The 22,849-nt window shown below is 39.1% G+C and overlaps 1 protein-coding gene across 5 annotated transcripts in view; it reads left to right on the forward strand.

Moving 5' to 3' along the window:
- The first annotated feature begins 2,072 nt into the window (after window positions 1-2,072).
- Window positions 2,073-22,849, forward strand: part of afap1l1a (actin filament associated protein 1-like 1a) — a 29,968-nt gene continuing 9,191 nt past the window's right edge. Inside the window, exons 1-5 of one of the 5 annotated variants that reach the window (XM_008419580.1) lie at window positions 2,073-2,153; window positions 21,548-21,673; window positions 22,000-22,083; window positions 22,181-22,260; window positions 22,625-22,736. In XM_008419580.1, coding sequence (XP_008417802.1) covers window positions 2,132-2,153; window positions 21,548-21,673; window positions 22,000-22,083; window positions 22,181-22,260; window positions 22,625-22,736 — 424 coding nt within the window. In that variant the 5' untranslated portion in view covers window positions 2,073-2,131. Of the gene's footprint in view, window positions 2,154-16,118; window positions 16,344-19,978; window positions 20,086-21,547; window positions 21,674-21,999; window positions 22,084-22,180; window positions 22,261-22,624; window positions 22,737-22,849 lie in introns of those variants that run through there. The other 4 variants (XM_008419579.2, XM_008419578.2, XM_017307265.1 and 1 more) reach the window with 4 other exon arrangements.

Raw genomic sequence — 22,849 nt, forward strand, 5'->3', positions numbered from 1 at the left:
GTCTCAACAAATGGGTGTCGGAGTACATCGTGACGGTACGTACCTGGTGGATGTGTTTCTGTGTGTGACGAACGAAGGTGTCAAATCCCGTCGCAAACATGAACATAAGAGCTATAAATGTCTGGGCAAGGTGAGAGTTCATCTATTAAATTGACTGAATATGAGTGCAATGAGTGCATAAAAGAAAATCTGGAGTATAGAAAAATGTTTATAAGCGTATTTGTGAGCCTCTTTATTAATAAATTTCATATAATTTCAGATTTTTGTATAACTTTTCTTTAGGTTAACTGAGAAAGTGAGCTATTATTGTTGCTCGTTAATTTTCTAAATCACAGAAAAGTTGTTGGGGTAGTTCAAATGTGAAAAATTGAATTGATAAATTGAAGCAACAGCGGTGTATACTATCATTCCAGGAGCACAGTCACCTGCRCAATTTGATGAACACATTGTGACTGCACTGCATTTAACAACAACTGCCATACAACGTATTAATGCACAAAAAAGAGCTTGCGGTGGTATTTGTAGATGTCTGTGTTTAATTTAATTTCAATAAAAACCTGTTTCACCCATCTGATACTGTTTCATTCTTACAAATACCTCTGTATTTAAAATATATATATTTTAAAAGGTAGGATATTCTCATAAAAGGTGTTGTGCAAACATTTGCGATAGCTTTTCATTTTAAACTGATAGGATATTCTGATGAAGGAAGTGATATTTTTGTGTGTTGTCATGTATATAAATTGTTCCAGTGCTGTGCTGAGCATAACTCCTAAGCTTCCACTTCAGTCTCATCACTTAAAGAATGTTATCYAGTGATAATATTTAACATTAACACAGCCATGCTGTAGTTTTCGGTTTGTAAACATCACGGTAGAAGATTTAGACGCATAGCACCGACAGATAGACATGTCTATCTATCCGTGCTACGGTAGGAAAATCTGACGAGGAGGCACGGATAGTCAGAATACCGTTCCTATGCAACAGCAGCAGCTGATCGCCGTGAGAGAAATGTAAACCATGAAGGKAGGAGAGAGATGAATTAACTATTTTGAGTTTCTGTCGTCAAGTCCGATTATTATAAACAGTTTTGGGTTTGTTTTTTTCTAAAGTCACTTGGGCTTTGAAATAAGCAGAGACGCACAATAAGCCCCAGAATTTGTCTGGCACCTAGTCAGTTTTAGTCAGACTCTTCCCCGTCCATCATTTCCTGGATGATCCGTCCCGCTGTGTTTTCATGTCAAGTTAATATATTTGCTGTGAACGACGTCGGGCTTTGCGTTGCGCCCCAGAAAACTGCAAACATCGAGCATCGAGACGAATATGAACAGCGGAATAAACKTGAAAACAGCCATGAATGAACGTGCCCATAGAGTTGCACAACTAAATGCTGTTATAATCATTAATATTAAGAGAAGTGTCACAAATCTGTGCAGCGGAGTTTCTTCTGAGTTGCGGAGCCGCAGGAGGAGCGTTGTGAGCTGCGCTGTGACAGCAAACGCAGGGCCGTAACGCAGAACCTGGACGCTGGGGCAGCGGGGGAACTCTAAAATCCTACTTATAGTTTTCCAGACAATAGTGGAACACAAAAACATGCAAAAATTTCTAAAGTTTTTTTTTTTTTTSTACTGTTGTAACCATTAATAAACAATCTCCCCTTCAGTTCAACCTTATAAGTAGAGACACATAGTTGATGTTGTCACGATACAATTACTTGCAATTAAGTATTGGCAAAGTTCACTTATTACTATATTGTCAACAGCTGCTGAAAGTAAGTAAAAAAGTTACTTTTAATCTAACTTAGTTACTTTCCAAATGAAGTAATCATTAATCCAAGTGACTTTTTCAAGGAGTTATCAGTAATCTGATTAAAGTTACTTTTTCAAAGTATCTATGCCAWCACTGGTTGCCAGATGGCAGACGGAAATGCAAAAATTGCTGTTTTGCAAAGAGTGTCACCAGGCGGGCTTTAGGACCCAGCGGGGAGGTTCCAGGCCCTCTGATCTGCGTTGTATCCTTGTAGCTGTCAGTGGTTTGAGCTCTTCTTCCACACACACACACGCCCTCACACACTCAACTATGGGCCTGTGTTAATTTCTGCAGTTCTCACCGGGAGAGCATCAGCTGGACAATGGACCCAAAAGACCCCTCCTGTAAGTACCTGGAACATATTTTCTCACCCTAAACTCTGATGCTGAACCCTTCTTTTGGGATGTTTGTGTTTTCCTTCTTTTACTTACAACTTTTGACAATTACTTTAACTGGAAGATTACTGCTTAATCCAAACTTTTCTGTTTATAATCTGTTTTCAATTCTCATTGAAACTTATGAATCTTCTCTGGCCYAGTGTGTTTACAGCCTGACTCTTATTGACTTTAATTTCTCTTTTTTTTTCTTCTTTTTTTTCCTCAATGTTAGATTTTCAGGTGTTTTCCTAATGTTTGTTCTGATAATGGTGCAATGTCATGCCAGGATGAAAAAAAACAAAACAAAACAGRCTTTTGGTCTAAAGTTTCTTGTTCCAGAAAAAGAATTTCTTGCACATCCAAGTCAAGTCATAAATCTGGAAGAGGAGATGCAACAAAGATTGGGTGGGCTTGCTCAGAACCATTAAATTTTGAACTCCACCAGCAGTGAATTTCTTGCAGATTTCTACTAGTGCTTTTGTGTTGAAATATCTGGAAGTGTTAAATCTGTTTCAGCACTGARGTTTTTTTTCTTTTTCTTTTCTTTTTTTTAAGGAGGAACATATTTACCCCCTGCACATAGGAAAAACAAATCCACTTCCTCCCTGTTTGAGGTTTAGATGATGCATTGATAAGGCAAGGTGCAACCTGATGTCTTTATTGAATTTGTTTCCATGATTTTACGTGGGCTTTGTTTGTTTGTTTTGGCCCTCCAGCTGATCTTTCTTAATAMTTGTAACGCTGTGAAGAGTCTCGCTGGAAGCCGACATGTGGAGGTGATTATATAGCATTTAATGAAGTTTTTTTTTTTTCCTCAACTGACTATCTAAGAGGAAGTGGGACAAATGGCTTATGTGCTCATTTAGCTTATTTCCAGGATTTTTTGCAGAAAGAAAAACTTGCAGGGACATTTATCACTTCTTCTTGTTCTTCTCATATTTAGCTCTGTTCTATCCTCCCTACAATCACCAGCGCTCAAGGATTTCAGTCATGTTATTGTTGCTAATATGTTTGGTGTGTATCTGAGGAAGGAAGTTTTTAGGTTTTCACCAGGGTGTGGACAATCCCCATCTGTCATTCCTATCTGTCTTGACACACAAACACGCGCGCACAGCACACACACGCGCAAGAATGCAACTTAGCCGAGTCGTGTGGTTCAGGAAACACCGCAAGACCTTACGCACTGCGGTCCCGGGGGATCAGCCGACTGTTTGTTGTCTAGTCGCCCGATTGGCCTCTGGTGATGAGTAGATTACTTTTACTTGATTTGCTCAAGAACGGTGCGTTTTCAAATTGCCCAAAGCGTATCTTTGAAATTGTTTCCTTTGTGTGAGTGTTGGTATAACAAATGATAGATTTTTTTTTATTTTTTATTGTAGCAGCTTGTCATAGTGAGAAGTTTTAAATCTTGTACCAACAAAACACTTCAGTTTTTTTTTTTTAGTTTTTGGGGGGATTCAGCTAATACTTAAAAAAAAATTCTACATGACCAATTACAAAACATAGAGCTGCATCTTTATTAAAGAGATTAATGGGAAGAGAAACTTTTCTTGACCGTTTTTTAAAGAGCGGGGCACTGAGATGGTATTGATCAGAAGCAGGCAAATGAAAAGCAGATCCTCACAGATTGATCTGAAATGAAACAGTTGTCTCCCGTCACAGATAATATCAATCTTTTGAGGACATCAGTGCCTCTAATCTTCTGTCTAAAACATTCTTTGAAAATTTGCGTGKGTTAGATCTCTTGTGTGTCTTTTTTGATTGTCATACCAACGTCTCTGAACTCAACCTGAGCACAGAAATGTTTAAAAGACCAAACCTTTTCATTGAGTTAATTTGTTTTCTTGACCAACCTTAGTTTTGCTGCAGTCAACTGTTATTCACCATGTTTCCTCCTATTCATCCTAATATAAATACGGAAGTGTTGASAATACGCATCTTCTCGCAATGTCATGTTGYTTACTATGGCTGGCAAAGTGARTGAAGGCTACTGTTATGATCCAGGTTCCCGTCAGAYGGATACATACTTCTTAAAGTCTACTGTCTGTCCGCYATAAGATAAGATCTTAGATAGGATATCTTAACCACACACTAYTAATTTAAGAAGCTGATCTAGACRTGATGTTTTGGAATCTTTCTGAATGTCATAGAAATTGTATCTTTAACAGTCACACAATCGTGTATAAATAYGTAACTCAAGRTTKGACAACTCCAGTTCTCAARGGACGGCTTTTGTGCAGCTTTTAGACGTGTGAATCGGCACACCTGAGTCAAATTCTGAGGTRTGTTGAAGCAGTGGCACATCTAGAAGTTGCAGGAGACCGGCCCTCGAGGACGGAAGTTTTTCACCCCTGGTGGMAGTTGTCTTAAATGTGGGTTTTTCCCTCAGTTGCCCTGATTAAATTATATTTTGTGCATGCACCAGCTTTGTACCACTTCCTTGTCCTTCGTTACATCTGTCCTGATTATCAGAAACCATTTTTTTTTACTTCTCAGACCTGCTGKACAGCTTTTTGTTTTTTTTCTGYGAAGGCTAATATTATGSCAGGAAGCCCTAAAAGAGCATTGTGAGGAGCATGTGACTTCAGYGCAGTTTGACGTAAAAAGACTATTGTTTATGACTGACATGTAGATAAGTCTTTCAGAAGCATTTTTGATACCTGGTAAAATAAAAAATGATCACTTGTCCAAAATATGAAATACTTGCACTAATCAAATCTGAAATGGATAATTCTACATTGAGCAGAAAATGGAAAACAGAAATCACGACAACTGTATTTAAAGCTTATTTTCAGTTTGTTATGAAAACTGCAATGCATTGACTAATCATAGAGGTAAATGATTTCAAAATGCTGAAAATCAATCTGGGAAACATTTACTCTATTAATGGAAACAGAGATAATTGTCATCGTTTGTTTCCCCAATCACAGATTGTCTTTCCTTGCCAGCTGGATGAATTTTTTAACGCCTACTTTGCGGATATGCATCAAGCTTTTGAATACCTCCTTAGGCAAAGACAAGCTAGGCTGTTTGTTTTAAAAGACACATTTAATCATCATTGCATCAGATTAAAACCCCTAAYCAAACCTAAAGCTTTGGTCTCACTTTGTTGATAAATCTTACATTTTAAGCTTTTTATGTCTGTCACCAGGAAGCATCTAGTTAGTTTTAGATTGACTTTTTTGTACTCTTCTCTTAAATATAATGAATAAATCCTAAGCACTTATATGCTATTTTTCCGCCGTGCAGAATAGATTTGATTTTACTTCTTGTCTCATGGTCGACTCTTTAAAAAAATAAATAAATAAAAATAGCAGAGTTTCAAGTGGGTGTAACAGGGGAGAGGCCGTCTCCTCAGAGATGCATATCGGTAATGGGATTGTCTGTGATTTCGTCCAGCTGATGTGGTCAACTGTAGCTATTGTCACGTTGTACGCTTCAGAGAACGTGACATGAAGGAACTTTCAGGCTAAGAATTTGCTATTGTTGGTTAAAAAAAATAAAATAAATACATGTATTGTCAGTCTAAGCACAAGTCCGCTCCATACATGAAATCCCCATTCCAGCCATGCCTTACTGCTCACATGGTGGATTCAGGGTGGCTCATACCCGCTCACAAATGCATGAATAGAGAACCTGTGAGCTTGCAATCAAGTTCTAGATTTTTTTTTTTTTTTGTAACTTATAGCTGAGTCTTTATCTTGATAGACAAAAGACAAAGGAACTGGTTGCAGCTAACCACATTTCTGCTTTGGTGACTCCAGTTAGCAGGGCAAGAGAGCACCATTTAAATGCAGTCTTCTGTCGTCATCCCGCTGGAAGCGCGTGACCTCACAGTGTTGTCACATATTATATCTATATATCCATATATTTGTTTAATTACTTCCACGCATATTCTGTAATCTGTATTCCCACTCATTAAAAGCTAATATTTAGTCAAACATTGTCATTTTGTCCCTCCAAAATAAAATAAAAAGTACACATCAGCATTTTAACACAGTKKGTATTGTAGTCAGTGCTAGCTAAACTATTGCTCAGTGCCCCTGCCTTACAGTTTGCTTCATGTGGGCCAAAGAGCTTTCACAATAACAAAATAACATCCCTGGGTATATTTTTGTTTCAGCCTTTTGCTCTGGTTGGCCGTTCCGCTTCGAGTGTTTTAACACCGCTGGGCCCGTGACTGCCAAAGGCAACTGAATAAAATAAATGCTTGCATATCAGTAATGACTCTTTTGACTTMATTAAAGCAACTTCCAGCACTCTCGCATGATGCGTCCCCCTCCATATTTCAGCTTGACTGACTTAGGCATCGTCTACAGGAATCCAGTCTGTATAGACAACGGAATTTCCCTCCCATGCAAACTCATRAAGTTGGTGAARTTCTTTGATTTCTGAGGTTTATCAGACATTATCAACATTCTCTTTAACATGAAAAGATGTTCAAACTCTTTTGTGACTAGATGGGGAGTAAAATAACACACTCAGTGCTCTATACGGCATGCCCCGTCACGTTAAAGCTGTATATCACGGATTATTGTGGAGCAGGCCCATACTAAGGAATTCCCCTCCTCAGCAAGAGTAGGAGATCACTATAATTCATGTGGCTGGGATGTGTGGAGGGGTACCTCTGTGATGTAGGCCATGTGGGAGTGCACATGTACATTGTGTAAAAGGCAGTGGTCAATGTCTGCATGGCTGTTTACATAGGGTTTCTATGGAGATTTGCTGCTGCACACAGCGCTGCTGCAGTGTGTTTCAAGCTGCTCTGTTCCAGAGGGTGAGGTGACTCTGCCTGGGGTGTGCGTGCACACTCATACAAATAATTCAGGAAAATGTTCCAATTTATTGAAGGGACTTGGCAGAATAAGACCTACCCAACCTGTTATCAGTTGGGGGTTCATATATATTGACACCAGCCGCAGTTTACTAAGATTCATGGTAATGCGTCGGTGGGGGAAGTAAATCCTCAGGGCTCTTTGTGGGGGAAAAAAAATAAAAGCCTATTTTGTAGAACCTTCTGGAGGAAAGCCGGCACACAAAAACTTCTTGAAACATACTTCCTTTGTAATTATGCTTTTCTTTAATCATATGTGCTCTTTGATTAGGTTTAAAAGATTTTTACCCGAGACGATCATCACATCCATGTAAGGAATACAGAGGAGGATCTCTAAAACTAGTCTCTGTTCTTGTTAAATGTTTGTATGGAAAGTATATAAGCTGCAAAAGACATTAAAAGGTCTGATATTTGGAATTTCGCGTTTTGTTTTTTCTTATCCATTTCGGTTTACGTCTTTAGAGTTGATAAAAGGCTGATTATATGTTTCTATGTGAGACAGTTGCAGATTTAAAACCTTTTTTTTTACACCTTTCCATTTGTTTTATTGTTTGCTTTATTAGTTTCTGATGAAATTCTGAACTCTCAATGTTGACATGACTGTTAAAGGGTCTTGTTTTTCCCTTTTAACCATGTGATGCAACATAGCAATTATCTCAAGTGCCTCCTCTTACCATTCCAGGTATGCCTGCAGGTTTAACGGTTGGAAACGGACTCTGTTGGAAGCTTTCTGCAGCTAGCATTTCAACAGTAAGGCAGTTCTCATAAAACAGAACAGCAACTCTTGGTGACTAAGAGACTTTGTCAACTTTTCACTTCATTTTTTTTTAAATAAAGCAGAATTTGCTTATCAATCCATTGACAAAACACTGGGTACAGCAGTTTTAATAAGACTCCAACACTATGAAACAATTAAAGGCTAAATGACAGGTTTTCTATACATAAGCAAGGCTTTTCCTCTATAAAATCACACTTTGGCCTGATGAACATTTTGTCTGATTTTTAAAAAAAAAATGTTATTTATTTTTTTACTTTTTCCTGAATATATAATTTTCTCCAGCTACTCACAATGACTACTTACTTCTAAAATGATCGATATTTTCAAAGATCCGAATGAGGACAGTGGATAGCCCCACTTTTAAGCTAACCCTGCAAATCCAAAAAGAAGACAAAGCTGCCCTTTTCTTCAGTGTTGGCAGTTTTTCTGTGTGTATGTTGCCGTGTGTGTGTGTGTGTGTGTGTGTGTGTGTGTGTGTGTGTGTGTGTGTGTGTGTGTGTGTGTGTGTGTGTGTGTGTGTCTGTTCTGTGTGTCTGTTCAACATCAGTGAAGCTACACTTCCACTTGCAAAATAGCATCTTTCTCAGTATGTGAATACTTTTCTGTCTTGGAGACATAGTATTGTGGTGATGTCATAGCACTCGGAGCAGATAGGGGATCTGAATTATACTGACTCCTCTGTTGGGCCTTTGTCTGGCAGCGGTCTGACTCAAGCCCCCTATGCCACCCCAGACTTGAATAAATCGGAGTGGGGAAAAAAAAAGAAAAATGGGGCCAAAACCGAGGGAGTGAAGGGGGCCGTAGCAGACAGACGTCGCCTCATATTGATCAACTTTTTGACCTTTTAGCCTTTGGCCATATTGAAAAAATGCCCAGATGCAATTACCGCCACCTGTTCAGTGTGACTATTCTACTATCAGACTACTTTGAACCATCTGTCTGTTCTCTCTTCTTTTTCCCAATGTTGGGGGCCAGAAACGAGGGAATTTCCCTGGATGGATTGCCACTGGGTCACCATAGTAACACAAAGACAGACATGTTTGATATCCAGCTGTTGATTTCTGTCATTTCATGATGACAGAATGTTTCAGATTTGATATGTTGGATAAAGAGTAAAGTTTTATCCAGAGTTTCTTACACTGTCACGTAGTTTTAAATGGACAGCACTACTTTTCCTGTACCGTGTGGTGCTGCTTAGCCTTGGTTGTGTCTCCCAACTTGAAGAAAATGTGTGCTAATGCAAAATAACAAGCTAGAAGTAAAAGCAGGTCTGATTTAGCTTGTGGAATTTTCCTAGTGCCCCTATTTAGTAGTTTAACTCTTAAAACCGACTGCACAGGTGCGGTTATACTTATGTTACACTTAATAGTTGTTCCTGGTGCAGGTGATTTGCAACATATGGTAGACATGCTACACTCAGCATTTCTTTCCTCCTAAAGAGTGGGCATTGTTGCTCACAGGGCAAATATGAATGAATGATGACAAAAGAAGAGTTGGGAAGGAAGAACATTTCCAAAACTACCCTGTTTCGCTTCACGTGCTTTCAATTGGTTTTTGAAGTTTATGAGACACTTGCGATAAGTACGTGCCCTTTGGATCTTTCAGCTGTGCAGATACCTTTGCAAGTGAACCTGCTAACAGATGATTCCCGTTGTTTTGCCAAGAACCATTTGCAAGGCATGAAACTGGCTACAGAGAGCCTCAAACTGACCGAATCTGACCCCCCCACCTCATCTAGGTGACCGGAGCTGTTCACGGGGTTATCCGTGTCAGGAATAAAGTGTGCTTTTTACCAATTAAATACATTTCGCAGTGTGTTTAAACGTTCATTTTCATTTCTAAACACTCCAGACTCTTTCCATTCCCTGTTTTATGTTGAGTTTTGCAAGTGAGAAAATAGTCCAATTTATTCAAAAGTATCAATTAAGCTTTTTTCTTCTTCCTGGTATCAACTCCTGACAGCCATTGTTCAGGGATCTGTCTGGAGGCTTGACTTTCAAAAATATATCATAAGCTGTGTGCATTTTATTTTGTTGATCAAGTAAAATTCCCTAACAGTTCTAAGTGCAGCTAAAACACTAATAATTAAGATTTTGGCATATCTAAATTAAGTTTATGAAGCCAGAGAACAAGTTTTATGATTTGTTTACTTTGCACACCGTTAACTGGAATCACTGATTATGTCTTGAGCCAAATTATCATATGACTCTTGACTTGCTTTAAATGAAACTCTATACACAATGAAGTTTTCTGGTAATTAGTAACTTGCTACTCTGAGCTCATAGAATGAATAAAAGTCAATGTAAAGTCCGAATATGGGTAGAAATACAAACAGGTGTGTGTGTGTGTGTGTGCGTGTGTGTGTGTGCGTGTGTGTGTAGTTCAGTCTCAACATCAAATGGCTAAAGGCTGACTTCCAAAGAAAATAATGATTAAGCAGTTGAGTGCCCAAGCTAATAACTCTTCCACATCATCATCACATAAATCTTCCTGTTAGCTATGAGACTTTCTAAAGTTTTTTTTTTTTTTTTCTCTGGTATGTCGCTCAATGGAGTTTTTCAATTAAAAATATAAGTGTATTACGCCAAAAGGTTGTCCTACAAAGTGACTGCAAGTTAGTTGAATATCACAGTTGACCAATTATTAGCAATGAGGATTCAACGCGAATCTAACCCCTGTTCGACCCTCAAACGGATTAAAACTGCGATAAGGGTTAGTAATTGTGCGGCGGAATGCAGGCCGTTTGCATACAGGATCTTGATAAATGAAAAGGCATTTCAGGGTAAGAAATCTGCTGAATTGTCAGTTTGTAGGTTTGAGCAAAGCATCTGGCTGCTGGTTTCCAAAAAAAACCCCCCCAAAAAAACCATCCAGACTGGAGTAACTCGGACTGCATTCTTGGGCATCTTCCAACATGACAGCATTTTGTGTGTTTGTTCACTTGTATGGGGTCTTTTCTGTATTTTATGATATCCTGAAGCATCTTTCAAAGTTCAATAAAAACAGCAGGGGAGAGAGAGGTTGTTTTTTTTTCCTCTGCAGCTCTTCCAGACAAAATAAGCTTTTCCACATGGTCTCCTCTATCCCTGCGCCAGATTTGTAGTCTGCATTCGGTGTAGTATGTTGATCCTAACATGTTTGTCTAAGAAGCCTGGCCATATGATGAACGCAGCTGCCAAACTATGAGAAAGTAGTTTTCACCCTCGAGGGGGTCAACCTGTATTTGCTCTGAGAAAACTGAGCTTCATTACAATGTCCTCTCTTTTGAAATACAGCTCTAAGCATAACTCGGTCAATGCTATCTAATGTCAGGATCTAAGCAGCGCGATGAGAACGGGGTCACCAGAGACGGTGAAGTTAAAGTGGCGTTGGGTCAGCTGACAGGAAGAGGAAACAGAAGGCCGGGGTTGATAGGTGATGTCATTGGTAGAAGGAGGAAGTGCATCTCTATAGGGGGCACATGGGGCAACCCCATAAGGTTGGCTGATGTAGGAGAGGGAAAGTATTTTCTTGGCATCGAACAGAATGAGAGTCATCTTCAAAGACTCTTCTAAAGGACTCGGAGCAACAATGGGCTCAACATTATAGCTCTGTCAGGTGATTTTCACATACCAGAAAAACAAACTTGCATTGTGATTATTTTTGACCTTGGTTCCTCTCGCAGGATTGTTTCCCAGTGTTTATCCACATCATGTTTTTTCAAGATTTGAAATCCTTGAAGCTTCATTTTCAGACGTCAAATTAAGAAATTGAGCTTTCTCAGCACCTTTATAGTTGGAAACATCACCAGCAATGATGATAAAGGGTTCACTGAAACTTGTCTTTACAGCTTTTTTAAAAAAGATACCTGAAACCAGTCATAAATACAACATTCAAGAACTGTAATCGTTGAATTTAAAACATCATGTTAAGATTATGGTGTTTTATTAAATGCAGTTAAATTGTTTAATTCAGTTCAGAATAACAATACTGTACCAGTCCACGACAAATTTCAGCTGGTTGCAAAACAAATTGGTACAGTTAATTTTCAGTTACAACATTTGATACTATTGCTGATTATCGTGATGGAAATATCAAATATTTGTCATCTCCATGAAAACTTCTAAGTCTGGTGACTGTTACTTTAGTAGTTTTGTTTTTATAAATGCTTTCTTTCCTAAAGTAGAAGTTTGACCTCACAGTGTGACCTTATGGTGACACTTTCAAAGTGATCATGTTAAGAAATGTCTTCCTATTTATTCCTATTGAGATGTTTTACAATGACAATTTTCTTATTTTTAACTTTTTAGGATGCAGCATGAAAATATAGGAAACAAAAAAAGGGGCAAACAGATGTACAACATTTAAAGAATCGAAGACAGAAGGCGTTTATTATGCAGCGAAGAAACGAATGTGCTCATTACCACAAGATGTTATGTGCTAGTAATTATCAGCCAGTTTTGGAAGACATTATGTCATGAAAAATTATATACGAGTGTGAAATGGTTCATTCTGGGGGTATGGTTGTGGTTGGGATTTTCTCAGTGTTGAAATATCAACACAGAATAATTCAGCTTTTGGCTGGGTGAGCTGAAATTTGTGACTGAACTTGCACAACACTGGAAATGAGAGGGATGGATTATGGCATAAGCAGGGGATTGGAATTTGAGATCGCTCTCGGAATGTGGTGTTATTTTCTTGTAGTATTGGATTCCTTTATTTAGTTTTCCCTACAAAAATAAGAGAGTCAATGTTTTCCTTCACTTTCATTTGCTGCTAGCCTACAGAGACTCTTAGCTTAGTTTTGAGAAAGACCAATGCTGGGAATAGAGCATTTCGCAGCAATGTTTGGGTGATATATTCCCCAGAGATATTATACATGAGTGTAATTTCATACGAAGATCATAGACTCTGATTGAATGACGTAACAAATGAAAACGCCATATCTGTAGATCTGCTTCTTCTCCAGTTGATGACGTAAATTGCCAAGAAAAATGACGGTCAAGTCATAGTTGCAGTCATTATATTGATATGCATTATCTTTCCAATGAAGCTTCACTGTCTGTGTTTACTTGTGGACTCCGGAGTTATCAGACCTGTAAATGCCCGGACATGTTGACAACCGGCAGAGGAGAGGAGAAAACGTCACCCTCGGGAAATGTCTGGAATCTTAGGGAGAACACTAGAAGGGCATTTCATCAAGAAAGAACAAAGGATATTAAGAGGAGACATGGCTGGCACATGTCTTGATGCAATTAAAAAACTTGGAAGTATGTATGGTTTACCTCATTTTTCTTTGCAAGGTGTCTGCATTCACCTCACTAATCTAAATGATGAAAGAGTGCGATAAGGTTGTGGTTTATAAACTAAGTTAGGATTTCCTTAAATAGTTTTTGCTATCCTGCAGGCATCGTCTACAACCACACAATGCCTCGCAAAAGTATATTTTTCATCATTTTGTTGAATTAAAAATAAAACTTTAGCATAATTAAGATTTTATGTGATTTTTAAAAAAATCACAAAGCGTTAAGCTGCATTGATCTCAGATTTTTTTAAGAAATAAAAATAATAATTAAAAACATGGCATGTTTAAAAACATAAAATAAAATCGCTTAATGAGCAAATACTTTCTACTTTTGTGCCTGTGAGGATTGCTACAGAATTAACAAAGAGGATGAAGCATCAGGAAGACCAATAAACACGGCAGACGGGTCCGGAATAAAGTTGTGGAGAAGTTTAAATCAGAGTTGGATTACTTCCCAAGTTGGGAACGTCCCACATAGAACTGCGAAAACCTGAAAAGAGAAAGGAAATATGAGAAAGCATGCTCCAGTTAGATGATACTAAAATTGAATTTTTTATTTATTTATATATACACTGCTCAAAAAAATAAAGGGAACACTTTAACATTTAAGTGAACACTGAAGTGTTCCCTTTATTTTTTTGAGCAGTATATTTTTTGCATCATGCAAATTGCTGTGTGGTGCAAAAATGACATCCTTATTGAAAATGGCTGTGGTAGCATCATTCTGTCGGGATGGTTTCCTACGGCAGCGACAGGGAAGCCAATCAGAGTTGGAAGGAACCCTGATTGTTCCTGAATGGAATAAAATACTTTCCTAAAAGAAAACCTGTTAGATGCAGCAAAAGACCACAGACTGGAACGAAAAACTCATCTTCTAGCAGGACAATTGCCCAAAACGTACAGCTGGAGCTACAGTGATGTAGTTTATATTAAAGCATTTTCATGTGGTGTGAAGACATTTCTAAAAATTAAATTTCATAAACAGCAAACTTATGCTGTTTATGAAATTTAACATAATCAATAGAACCAATTTGTCGCAACTCTAGTTAGAACAACCGGGATCAAAAACTAAGAGTACGCTTGGCAAAACTTTTAAATTGCTGCTGGCAGATGTTTGCCATCCATTCTGACTGAGCTTGTGCTATTTTGCAGAAAGGACTGGGGGGAGAACAATGACAAAGCTAGAAGAGACATACCACCTTAAGTTTGGGGTCTGTGTAGATGTTCATACCCCGCTATTCAGATTATTTTTTTTGTAAAAGAAATTCTAATAATTTTCCTTAAACTTTTCCGTTTTGCAATACTTTCTTTTAGTCTTTCACAAAACATAGCCCAGTAAAATAGAAGTTATTAGTTGCGACGTGACAAAATGTGAAAAAGTTCAAGGGTTAGAAATAATGTTGCAAGGCACTGGACATACTCCAGCTGCACGGCGGGATTTAGTAAAACCTCATGTAATTTTCAAGCTGTTTTCTGTCCCTCATACAGAAAAAAAATCCTCCCATGTCTCACTTAACCTGAGATAATATTATGCTTGCTCTAGAAAAAAAAAGTAGCAGAGTAATGTTTTTCAGCTGACAAAGAGACTCCCACACATTATTTCTGGACACCACAAGATTGTCAACCTGCTGAGTTCTTTCAAGCCTGGTCAGATTTGGAAGAGTGTGTGTATGCTACATTTCCAAAGATGATAGGAAAGAAAGAGATGTTGAGAAAGACCTAGATGGTACCGTCTTTAAATGTTCCCACAGCAGATTGCTTTAGAGAACCTGTAGTTCTGCTTAAGAAACATTTGAGGTCACCCCAGACCTCTTGGGGTGTGAGATAAAAGGGTGTGAATTTTACAGCCGAGTGTAAACTGCAGTCCTCCTGTTGGCCGATGTGTGATCACAGTTTCACTCGGGAGGTCAGAGTTCACATTTAGTCCCAGAAAGCAGTGGTTTGTCAGGCCGTGACCGAGTGTTGCAGGGTGTGTCTGTTGGATTTGTCGCAGCCAGGGCCGATTTTATTTAAAAAAAGTTGGGAAACGCTATATGCCTCTGGGAAGTTCTGGCTTTTGTACAATTAAATTTTTGGAAACGATCCAGCATCACTCAAAGTACGCAACTCCCACATTGATCCAAAAAAACAGATCCAAGACGAGCCCTTTATTAAATTTCTCTCTCTTTTTGTAGTTATTTTTGTTTGCATCTATGCAGACTTTCAACAACATAGCTACACTCTGTCTAGCCATGGTTTAGCTTGGCTTTAGTTTTATCACTGTGCTCTTCCTCCATTTCTCAAGTTTTATTGCTTGAATAAAACCTCATTAAAGAGGATCAAAAATAACTTAGAAGATGCTAAGCTTAAACCAATAGGAGGATCCTGTTCATATTTGATGCATCTCTCAGTTTTGAAACCGTTCCTACATCAGTCGTAGGACAAAAAACAAAAGAGCCTACAGTTCCAAGAGACAGATTTAACTATGTTGAGGGCTGTTTGTGTAGCTTTAGTGGCTGAGTGAGCGATTGAGGGCAGCATGCTGCGTCATGTTCGGGGCACTTGAATCTGCCTCAGGGCAACAAGTCATCCACGTGGAACTCTCAAAGGTCTACCTACGCTATGCAGAAACGGCTAAACGCTGTCATGTTTAAGTTGATATTTCTTAAAGCGACCAACGTTCATGTTTTCAGATGTAGGGCATTTACTGTCAAAGTGAGTGCTGTTGGAGTTACTTTAATTCAGAGTGGCAGTAACCAGGATATCTGTAGGCTCTTCTGAACTTTTTCGAGTGGTTGGCATTTTGTTTGGATGGTTGGACGGCCATGCTTTGGTTTCAGGTGAAAGAATGTGGAAGAATAAAGAATGTGGGTTAGCTATTAGCCGGCATGTGTGTTTACACAGCAAGCCTTTCCCAGGTGCTATACAATCCCCAGGATTACAGTGGAGGGCAATCCAGCACGCTTACACACACACACACACACACACTGCACCACAATCTCCCTACCCCCCAAAGGAAAAAAAGAGGAGGGTAGACAGAGGGAGGTGGAGAGAGATAACAGATCAGATGGAGGAAGGGAGAGGTAAAGGGAGTGTGAATTCAGCCGACTCGAGCTAACCTCCAAATACAAAGGCTTCATAGAACTGAGTGAAGCTGGAAATCTCTTACCGGACAGTGGAATATCTTGTTTTATTCCTGCAGCTATTTTGTGTATAAGGGAGCTGGTTTGCTTCCTTCTTAATCTTGCAGAATGGTGGGTCTCTCATCCATTGCTGTTGAGGGTAAGTTTTTTGTTACATGTTCTATTTGGCTCATAATTACCATTCCAGGTATATACGGTAAAATGTCAGGATTACAGTTTTGAATAGAAAAGATTTTTAAAGATGTTCCACTTTATTTTAATCCGCAAGTTCCATTGTGTATACCTTAAAAAAATAAAAAACTCATCACTTTGCTTGAAAACTCATAGAGTAAGTGATTTAAACGTACTGGGGAAGCCGCATGTGTGTAAAACCAGGTGGGTGAAATGTTACTGTTTTAATCCACTAAAGCCTCTGTGTGGGTGTGAACTGATGCAGGCAGCGATGTTGTGAAACTGAGTTGATGCTAAATCACTGAAATCTGTGACTTTTGACTCAATGTGACCGTGTTTGTGTTTGCTTTACATGCCACGGAACGTTGTCTCAGCATGAGGTAGATCTTTTCGCATAACGGGGGAGTAGCAAGAAGAAAAAAAATATATATATATATATCTACGTGCACCCAGTTGAGGTCACATTATTTGTTTCATCAAAGTTTGTCGGACATGTTAGCACAGGTGCTGAACTCCCGTTGCCACCCCACGCCCCCACTCAACCTCCTTCCCCTGCAGAGTTTAAACAAAAAAAAAGAAAAAAAAAAACTCCAGTTGGAAGCTCCTTTTAAAGGCCTGCTCTGTAGTGTTAAACAAACCATTCTCTCTGACTTACAAAAGTGTGCTAGCTCACACAAATACCATGTACTCTTAACAAGCTGAGGAATGTTATTGGTGTTTTACAGCAGTTAAAAGGTAAGTGAAAAGGGCTATATGTTTGTGTGCAAACTTAGAAAAACTTTTCAAATTCATGCATTTTCTTTCTTTTTCCTAGTTGCTTAAACAATTAAAGTGTCTTTGACAAACAACAAAACTTAAACTCTTTTTAATCCCCTGCAATGCTTAAGACTCTACTGTGATTCAGTGTTAAGCCTACTTTTGTTTGTATTTTTCTAATTTTATATTTCTACTTTTAGTTTGTTCTCACAAATAAGAATTTTAGACTTCCAATGATGAATAATAATAAAACAACCCCAACAGGTTTAATTTTAATTCCAGAAGCCAGAGCTCCACAACTAACCCTGAATTCAGACTGTATATGGATGTTGTACATATGAACACAAATTTTGTGTGGTAATTTTGACGTCCCCATCTGCAGACTACCCCCCAGTTAAGACTTGCAAGGTAGAGTTTGTGTTTCAATATGGCCGCTTCTCGCATCAACAGATGTGGTGGAAACATGCTTATTTTTACAAGACACGCGTGTAAGAGTGCGTCTTGAAATCAATATTACTTTTAGTGCCTGAAACTGTAAAGACAACAAACTAAATGTAGTGTTTGCTTATGGAAAGTAAAGTTTTACATGATGTTTGTAAGAGGTAATCCAGACAATATGGGTGATACCATCTTGAAATTCTAACTTCCGTCAAATCCGGCACCAAGTTTCAACTAGCTTTCCCAGGTAACTACAGCATAACAAATATATTGCGGATGCCCCATCGCCTTTTAGCGATTGTTTAGTTGGTTTGAGTATTTGGTGGACAAAAGAAATACTGGCAGACAGACTGACTGATGGGCAGGATATGAATTAATTGTAAGTGTCATCATTTGCTTCGTGTCCATCTATTAGATATTGAACTACATCTGATGAATGTAAAATTTAAATAACTTTGACTGACTGAATCTGGATTTGTTTTGTTCTACACTGAATGGAGATTATGTAAACAGTAGTTTAAGATTTATGAAAAATGTAAATGATTTCTAAAAGCATTGGCATTAGACCACTGTAGAATCAGACCAGGATAAATACCACCGTATGGATTACTCCAACCAGGATGAGAATAGTCCACACTGACGACAGATTCTTAAAAACACAACTTGAGATTTATGAAACGCTTTACTAAAATACTTGACTGCAGAGCATCTTGTCAATTGATGAATGTCATCTATGACAAACATTAAACATGTTGATACACCTACGCAGGTCAGATTGTTTTGTTTGAAAACTTCATTCGTCTGAAAATTACCCCAAAATGATTTGTTGCATCACCTGGTGACTAAACATGCAGATTTTTAAACGGAAATAACAGTATTGTTATTTTTATGTCTGTCTCAATTCCCCAGTGGTTTTGGCATTTTAGTCTCTTTTTTGGGGTGGGGGCAGACAAAATTATTCCAACAAACCCTGCTAAAATTTCATGTCCCCCTTGTATAATTATTATCATATCGTTTTCTCTCCTGCGTTGGAAATATCTTTAGCAACTTTTTCACCTCTACTTATTAGGAACCCTGCAGTGCCACGCCTGCATGTGTTTCAATCAGGAAATACACATTTTGTGCAAATTTTGATGATGCACTGTTGCGATATTAAATGGGAACTTATTTTATCCAGTTGTTAGCATGACAGGGGTTTTCTGACTTCCATCTGGAACAGGATAAACACTAAGATCAGAGTTCAGACTTTCAAGTTAAAGTAACTGCAGCAAGATTATGCATTTCAAACCAATAAACAGTTGTTGCAAATATTTAAAGGATTGTACTTGCTATAGATGAATTGTAACCCACGAGTTTGGGTTTGATTCTCATGACATAACCGGCATTGTAGAGGTGGTCTTCAGCATCCCACATGCCAGATACTACAAAATAATTAATCTTTGCTCATTTTGGCACAATTGCATGGGCCCCCTAATCCTCAAATTGAATAATCAGCTTTCTAAAGCACAAGTCCAAATGAAATAGTGAAGTAGATTTATGACTGCGAGCTCCAGTTTTGTGCCAACACCCCTGAAAAGCACTGCTTTGATTTCAGTGTTGTTTGATTTAGTGCTGAGTGGTGTATATTTCAGTTTCTCTGCGCAGCAAGTGAGTCATGCTGTGGAAGAGGTTTTGTCTTACGCCCGGGTAGGGGAAGTCCAGTGCTGAAGCCAGGATCTAAACAGCTGTAGCAGCTGGCAGGGGGACAATATTCACCAGGCCAAGACATCCCACTCAAAGCAAGCTTCCTTTGCCTCCATGAGCTTCACTTCCTTATTTCCCCTGGGTGAATGGGATCTTAATGAGGAGACATTCCTCGTCGCTGCGTGAATTAATTCCTCGTGCCCAGTTCTCGGAGAGTTTATTACAATGGAAGGAAACCACTCTAAGGTGGAAAGCAGCGTCTTTAAACGGAAACAGACAAACAGACATGCCGGCTATAGATGTTGACTGTGGCCATGGCAGAGCATTGTTAAGCCCATAGGAAGACCCGCCTCAGGAAACTATGTCTGTTTTTAGGGAGTGGGACTTTGAAACGAAGGACGCGCACCGCTGCCAAACAGTAAATATATCTCCCGACTAATAAAAAATGGCAGCTTGTCAGTCTGGATTACATGCAGTGTCACTCTATCAGAGCTAAACATCTGAGAGTCCAAAATTCTGCCAGAATGTATCTGTATACTTTGTACACACAAATAACGGGGGCAGGAATGCCTTTCCTAAAGTTGCAGGCCAGAGTTCACACTGACGCACCGTATTAAATACACAGCTGAAGACTGCCTGTGTTTTTTCTATCTGTGTATGTTAGTTTGGGTGTGCATTTGTGTTGTTCAATGTAACGTTTCTTCTTCTTGGCATACGACCGCCCAGTGAACAAAGACTTTTCTGGCTCAGCAGCTGTCCCGTGTCTGACCCCAGCGAGATGCACGCTTCAGTGGGCCTAACTCGACTGGACTGTGAAAATTAGCCAATTTTGAGTAAGTGAGTGAGAGAATAATATGCAAGGAGTGGGGAAGTCAGCGAAGGTGGTGTTGTAGGCAAGCGACGACCTGTGTCTTGTAATGGTTTGAAGAGTAAAGAAGCATAGAAATGTGCGCGGGTATGCAAAGACTGGCAAAACGGAAGGAGGAGACAATCAGTAGGTCCTTCTTGGTGGTGCTTCCCTGTGGTTTAAGATAAGATAAAACAGAATGTGAACCACATGCAGCAGGTTGCAAAACCTTTTCCCAGAACATCCAGCAGCTGAGGGTTAGTGGGGCAGCTTATTTAAGTTTTAGTCTGAAAACAGAGAGGGGACCGGCCCCCAGCTTTCAGGTCAACACATGATGTGAGTCACATATTCCTTTAATCCGAGTCTTCGTGGGTTACAGAACCAGGAAAGCCTTGTAAAATCCACGAGTATTGCAGGTTACTGTGAGGAAATATTTGTTTTCTTAAAAGAAAGGACAATACTTTTGTTGTCTGCCTCTCCTTTTATTGACCTGCATGTCAGATTCTTTTGTCCAGACCGAAAAACTGTTGAACCGCTTATCATTTCATTTTGTACCAAATCAAAATGGACTTCCATTGTCAAATTTTGATCAAATTCACTATGTGACTATTTCATGGGCCTTAACCATCTTAATGGTTGGTTTGGGATGGTTATTTGAAGAGAAGCAGATGATTACTTGTAAAGGAAGCAAAAGTTRGAGGGTGAAGAACAGAGCATTTCCAAAGTATAGATTCCTGCAAAATTTCAGATTACATATGAAAGAAAAGCCTTGACTTTGTGTTATACAGATACTTTGGAGGAAAAAGGTTTTCATGTTGTTCAGCATGTGCGTAACATTTGAAGATCATTGGTGGTACACTACCTCTTACCTCCATCCTCTGTCTCAGTAATCCCCGTTTCTCTCTAAGGAACAGTCCAATGCAAAATTAAACTTTTTCGTCAGGTTCATAAAACGGTACTGAAACAAATCACTTTGACAGTTTCGAGTTTGGAGATCTTCGAGAGGAAAGGCCCAGTTTAGTCTTGGATCTCCTTGCTACTAGCTGTTAGCTTTAGCCTCTGTGAGAAATATGAATATAATGTATAAGATATTATCTGCGTATAGTCAATCGATTTCACTTCAAAAATCCCAAACTATTCGTTTAAGAGAGAAAATGCCAAACAACTTAAGATCCACTCATTGTCTGAGTTGATTACCAATTAGCATTGCTTCCTGTCTCTGAAGCCCCCCGTCTGTTTAGTCTGGTCTGACTCTGGGGGAGTCTCTGTGCAGAGACCGCTGATGTATATTGACACTCTGTAAAGCATTGCAACATAAAACTAAAGAGGAGAGAAAGCCCCCAACGAAATCCTGTGGGTTTGTTTAGACTTGTCCGTCTGATCTTTGCCCTCTCTGCTCCTGAACTGATGTCTTGCCTGCCATGACCTTTCACTCCGTCCTTATGCAGCAGTGGAGGTACTGGTTAAGGAGCTGGGTGTGCTGCTGAAGATGCTGGACCAAGAGAACCTCAGCATGTCGACCCAGGAGAAGAAAACCTCAGTGAGGAACCTTTTACAGCAGATCCAAACTTCAGGTCAGAGAGGAGAAGACACAGATAAATGGGGTTATTGAAAGTGTGTGATGTTGACATGTTGTTTTGTATTTTATTTGCATATTAGTGAAAACAGATTTTAAGTATCTTGGTGTATGTTGTTAGGCAAAACTGATTTTTATTAAATCTCAAATGTTATTGAATGATAAACATGTTTAAAAATGTGAGAATTTTTTATGGGATTCTTTTTCCATTTGATTTTTTTGGTTCAAGTCACGTGTAATCTCATCAGGGATTGGTGTGCCTGCTCTCATTGTTTGGTGAATCAACAATTAATGTTTTTTTTTTTTGTTGATTCCGTCATCTAGAGTCGGGACCAGACTACATCTATGTCAACTCTTCCGTGTACAAAAACGGGACGAGTTTTGTTGAGTCTTTGTTTGAGAAATTTGGTGAGTCGTACACATCCTTGTATTTGAGCTGCTCCAGATGTCTGGTATGATTTTTTTTTTTTTTGAGTTTGAATGTAAATGTTCTACTGTTTTCCAGACTGCGAGCTCGGAGACCTTAAGGAAGTCACGGATTATCTGAAAGATGACAAAAACTCACAAGATGACACTTTAAAACAGGCAAGCTAACCCATCCAAAATAAAATCACTGGCGTTGTAGTTAACGGATGTGTCAGCTGTTGGGTAAAACAAAAAACTTAGTCTCTAGGTTTAACTTTGCAGGTTCTCTTAATGACTTACGAATACAAAGCGGTGAAATATGTGGATTCTGCCGGATCTGTGTGGGATTTTCCCATGTTCACAGACTCATCAGTCTTACATGATGTTGGAAAACTGAGGATTAAAAGGTCCACCCATGTGTCTAATTTATGGAAATCGTTTACTGCTGAGGTTTACATCCTGCAACCCTTTGGCTTTGAAAAAGCAGAAACTTGGCAATGAAAGAAACATGACTTTGTTTATGTTTATGTGTCTGCATTCGCAGAGCTGTACAGACTGCCCTCCCCCGCTACCCACAACGCCTCCTCCTGAGGAGTACTACGAAGAGGCCGTGCCCCTTAGTCCTGGCATGGCTCCTGAGTACATAATCACACGAGGTCAGCATGCTGAAGACTGAACTTGGTGACTTCTGGTGTCGGGTTTTCTGTAGAAAGCCTCCTAGTCAGTGCCGACGATTTGAAACGATCTGCATATGCCCATATATCACGTT

The sequence above is a fragment of the Poecilia reticulata genome, linkage group LG10 (genome assembly GCF_000633615.1).
Source record: "Poecilia reticulata strain Guanapo linkage group LG10, Guppy_female_1.0+MT, whole genome shotgun sequence".
NCBI classification, from domain to species: domain Eukaryota; kingdom Metazoa; phylum Chordata; class Actinopteri; order Cyprinodontiformes; family Poeciliidae; genus Poecilia; species Poecilia reticulata.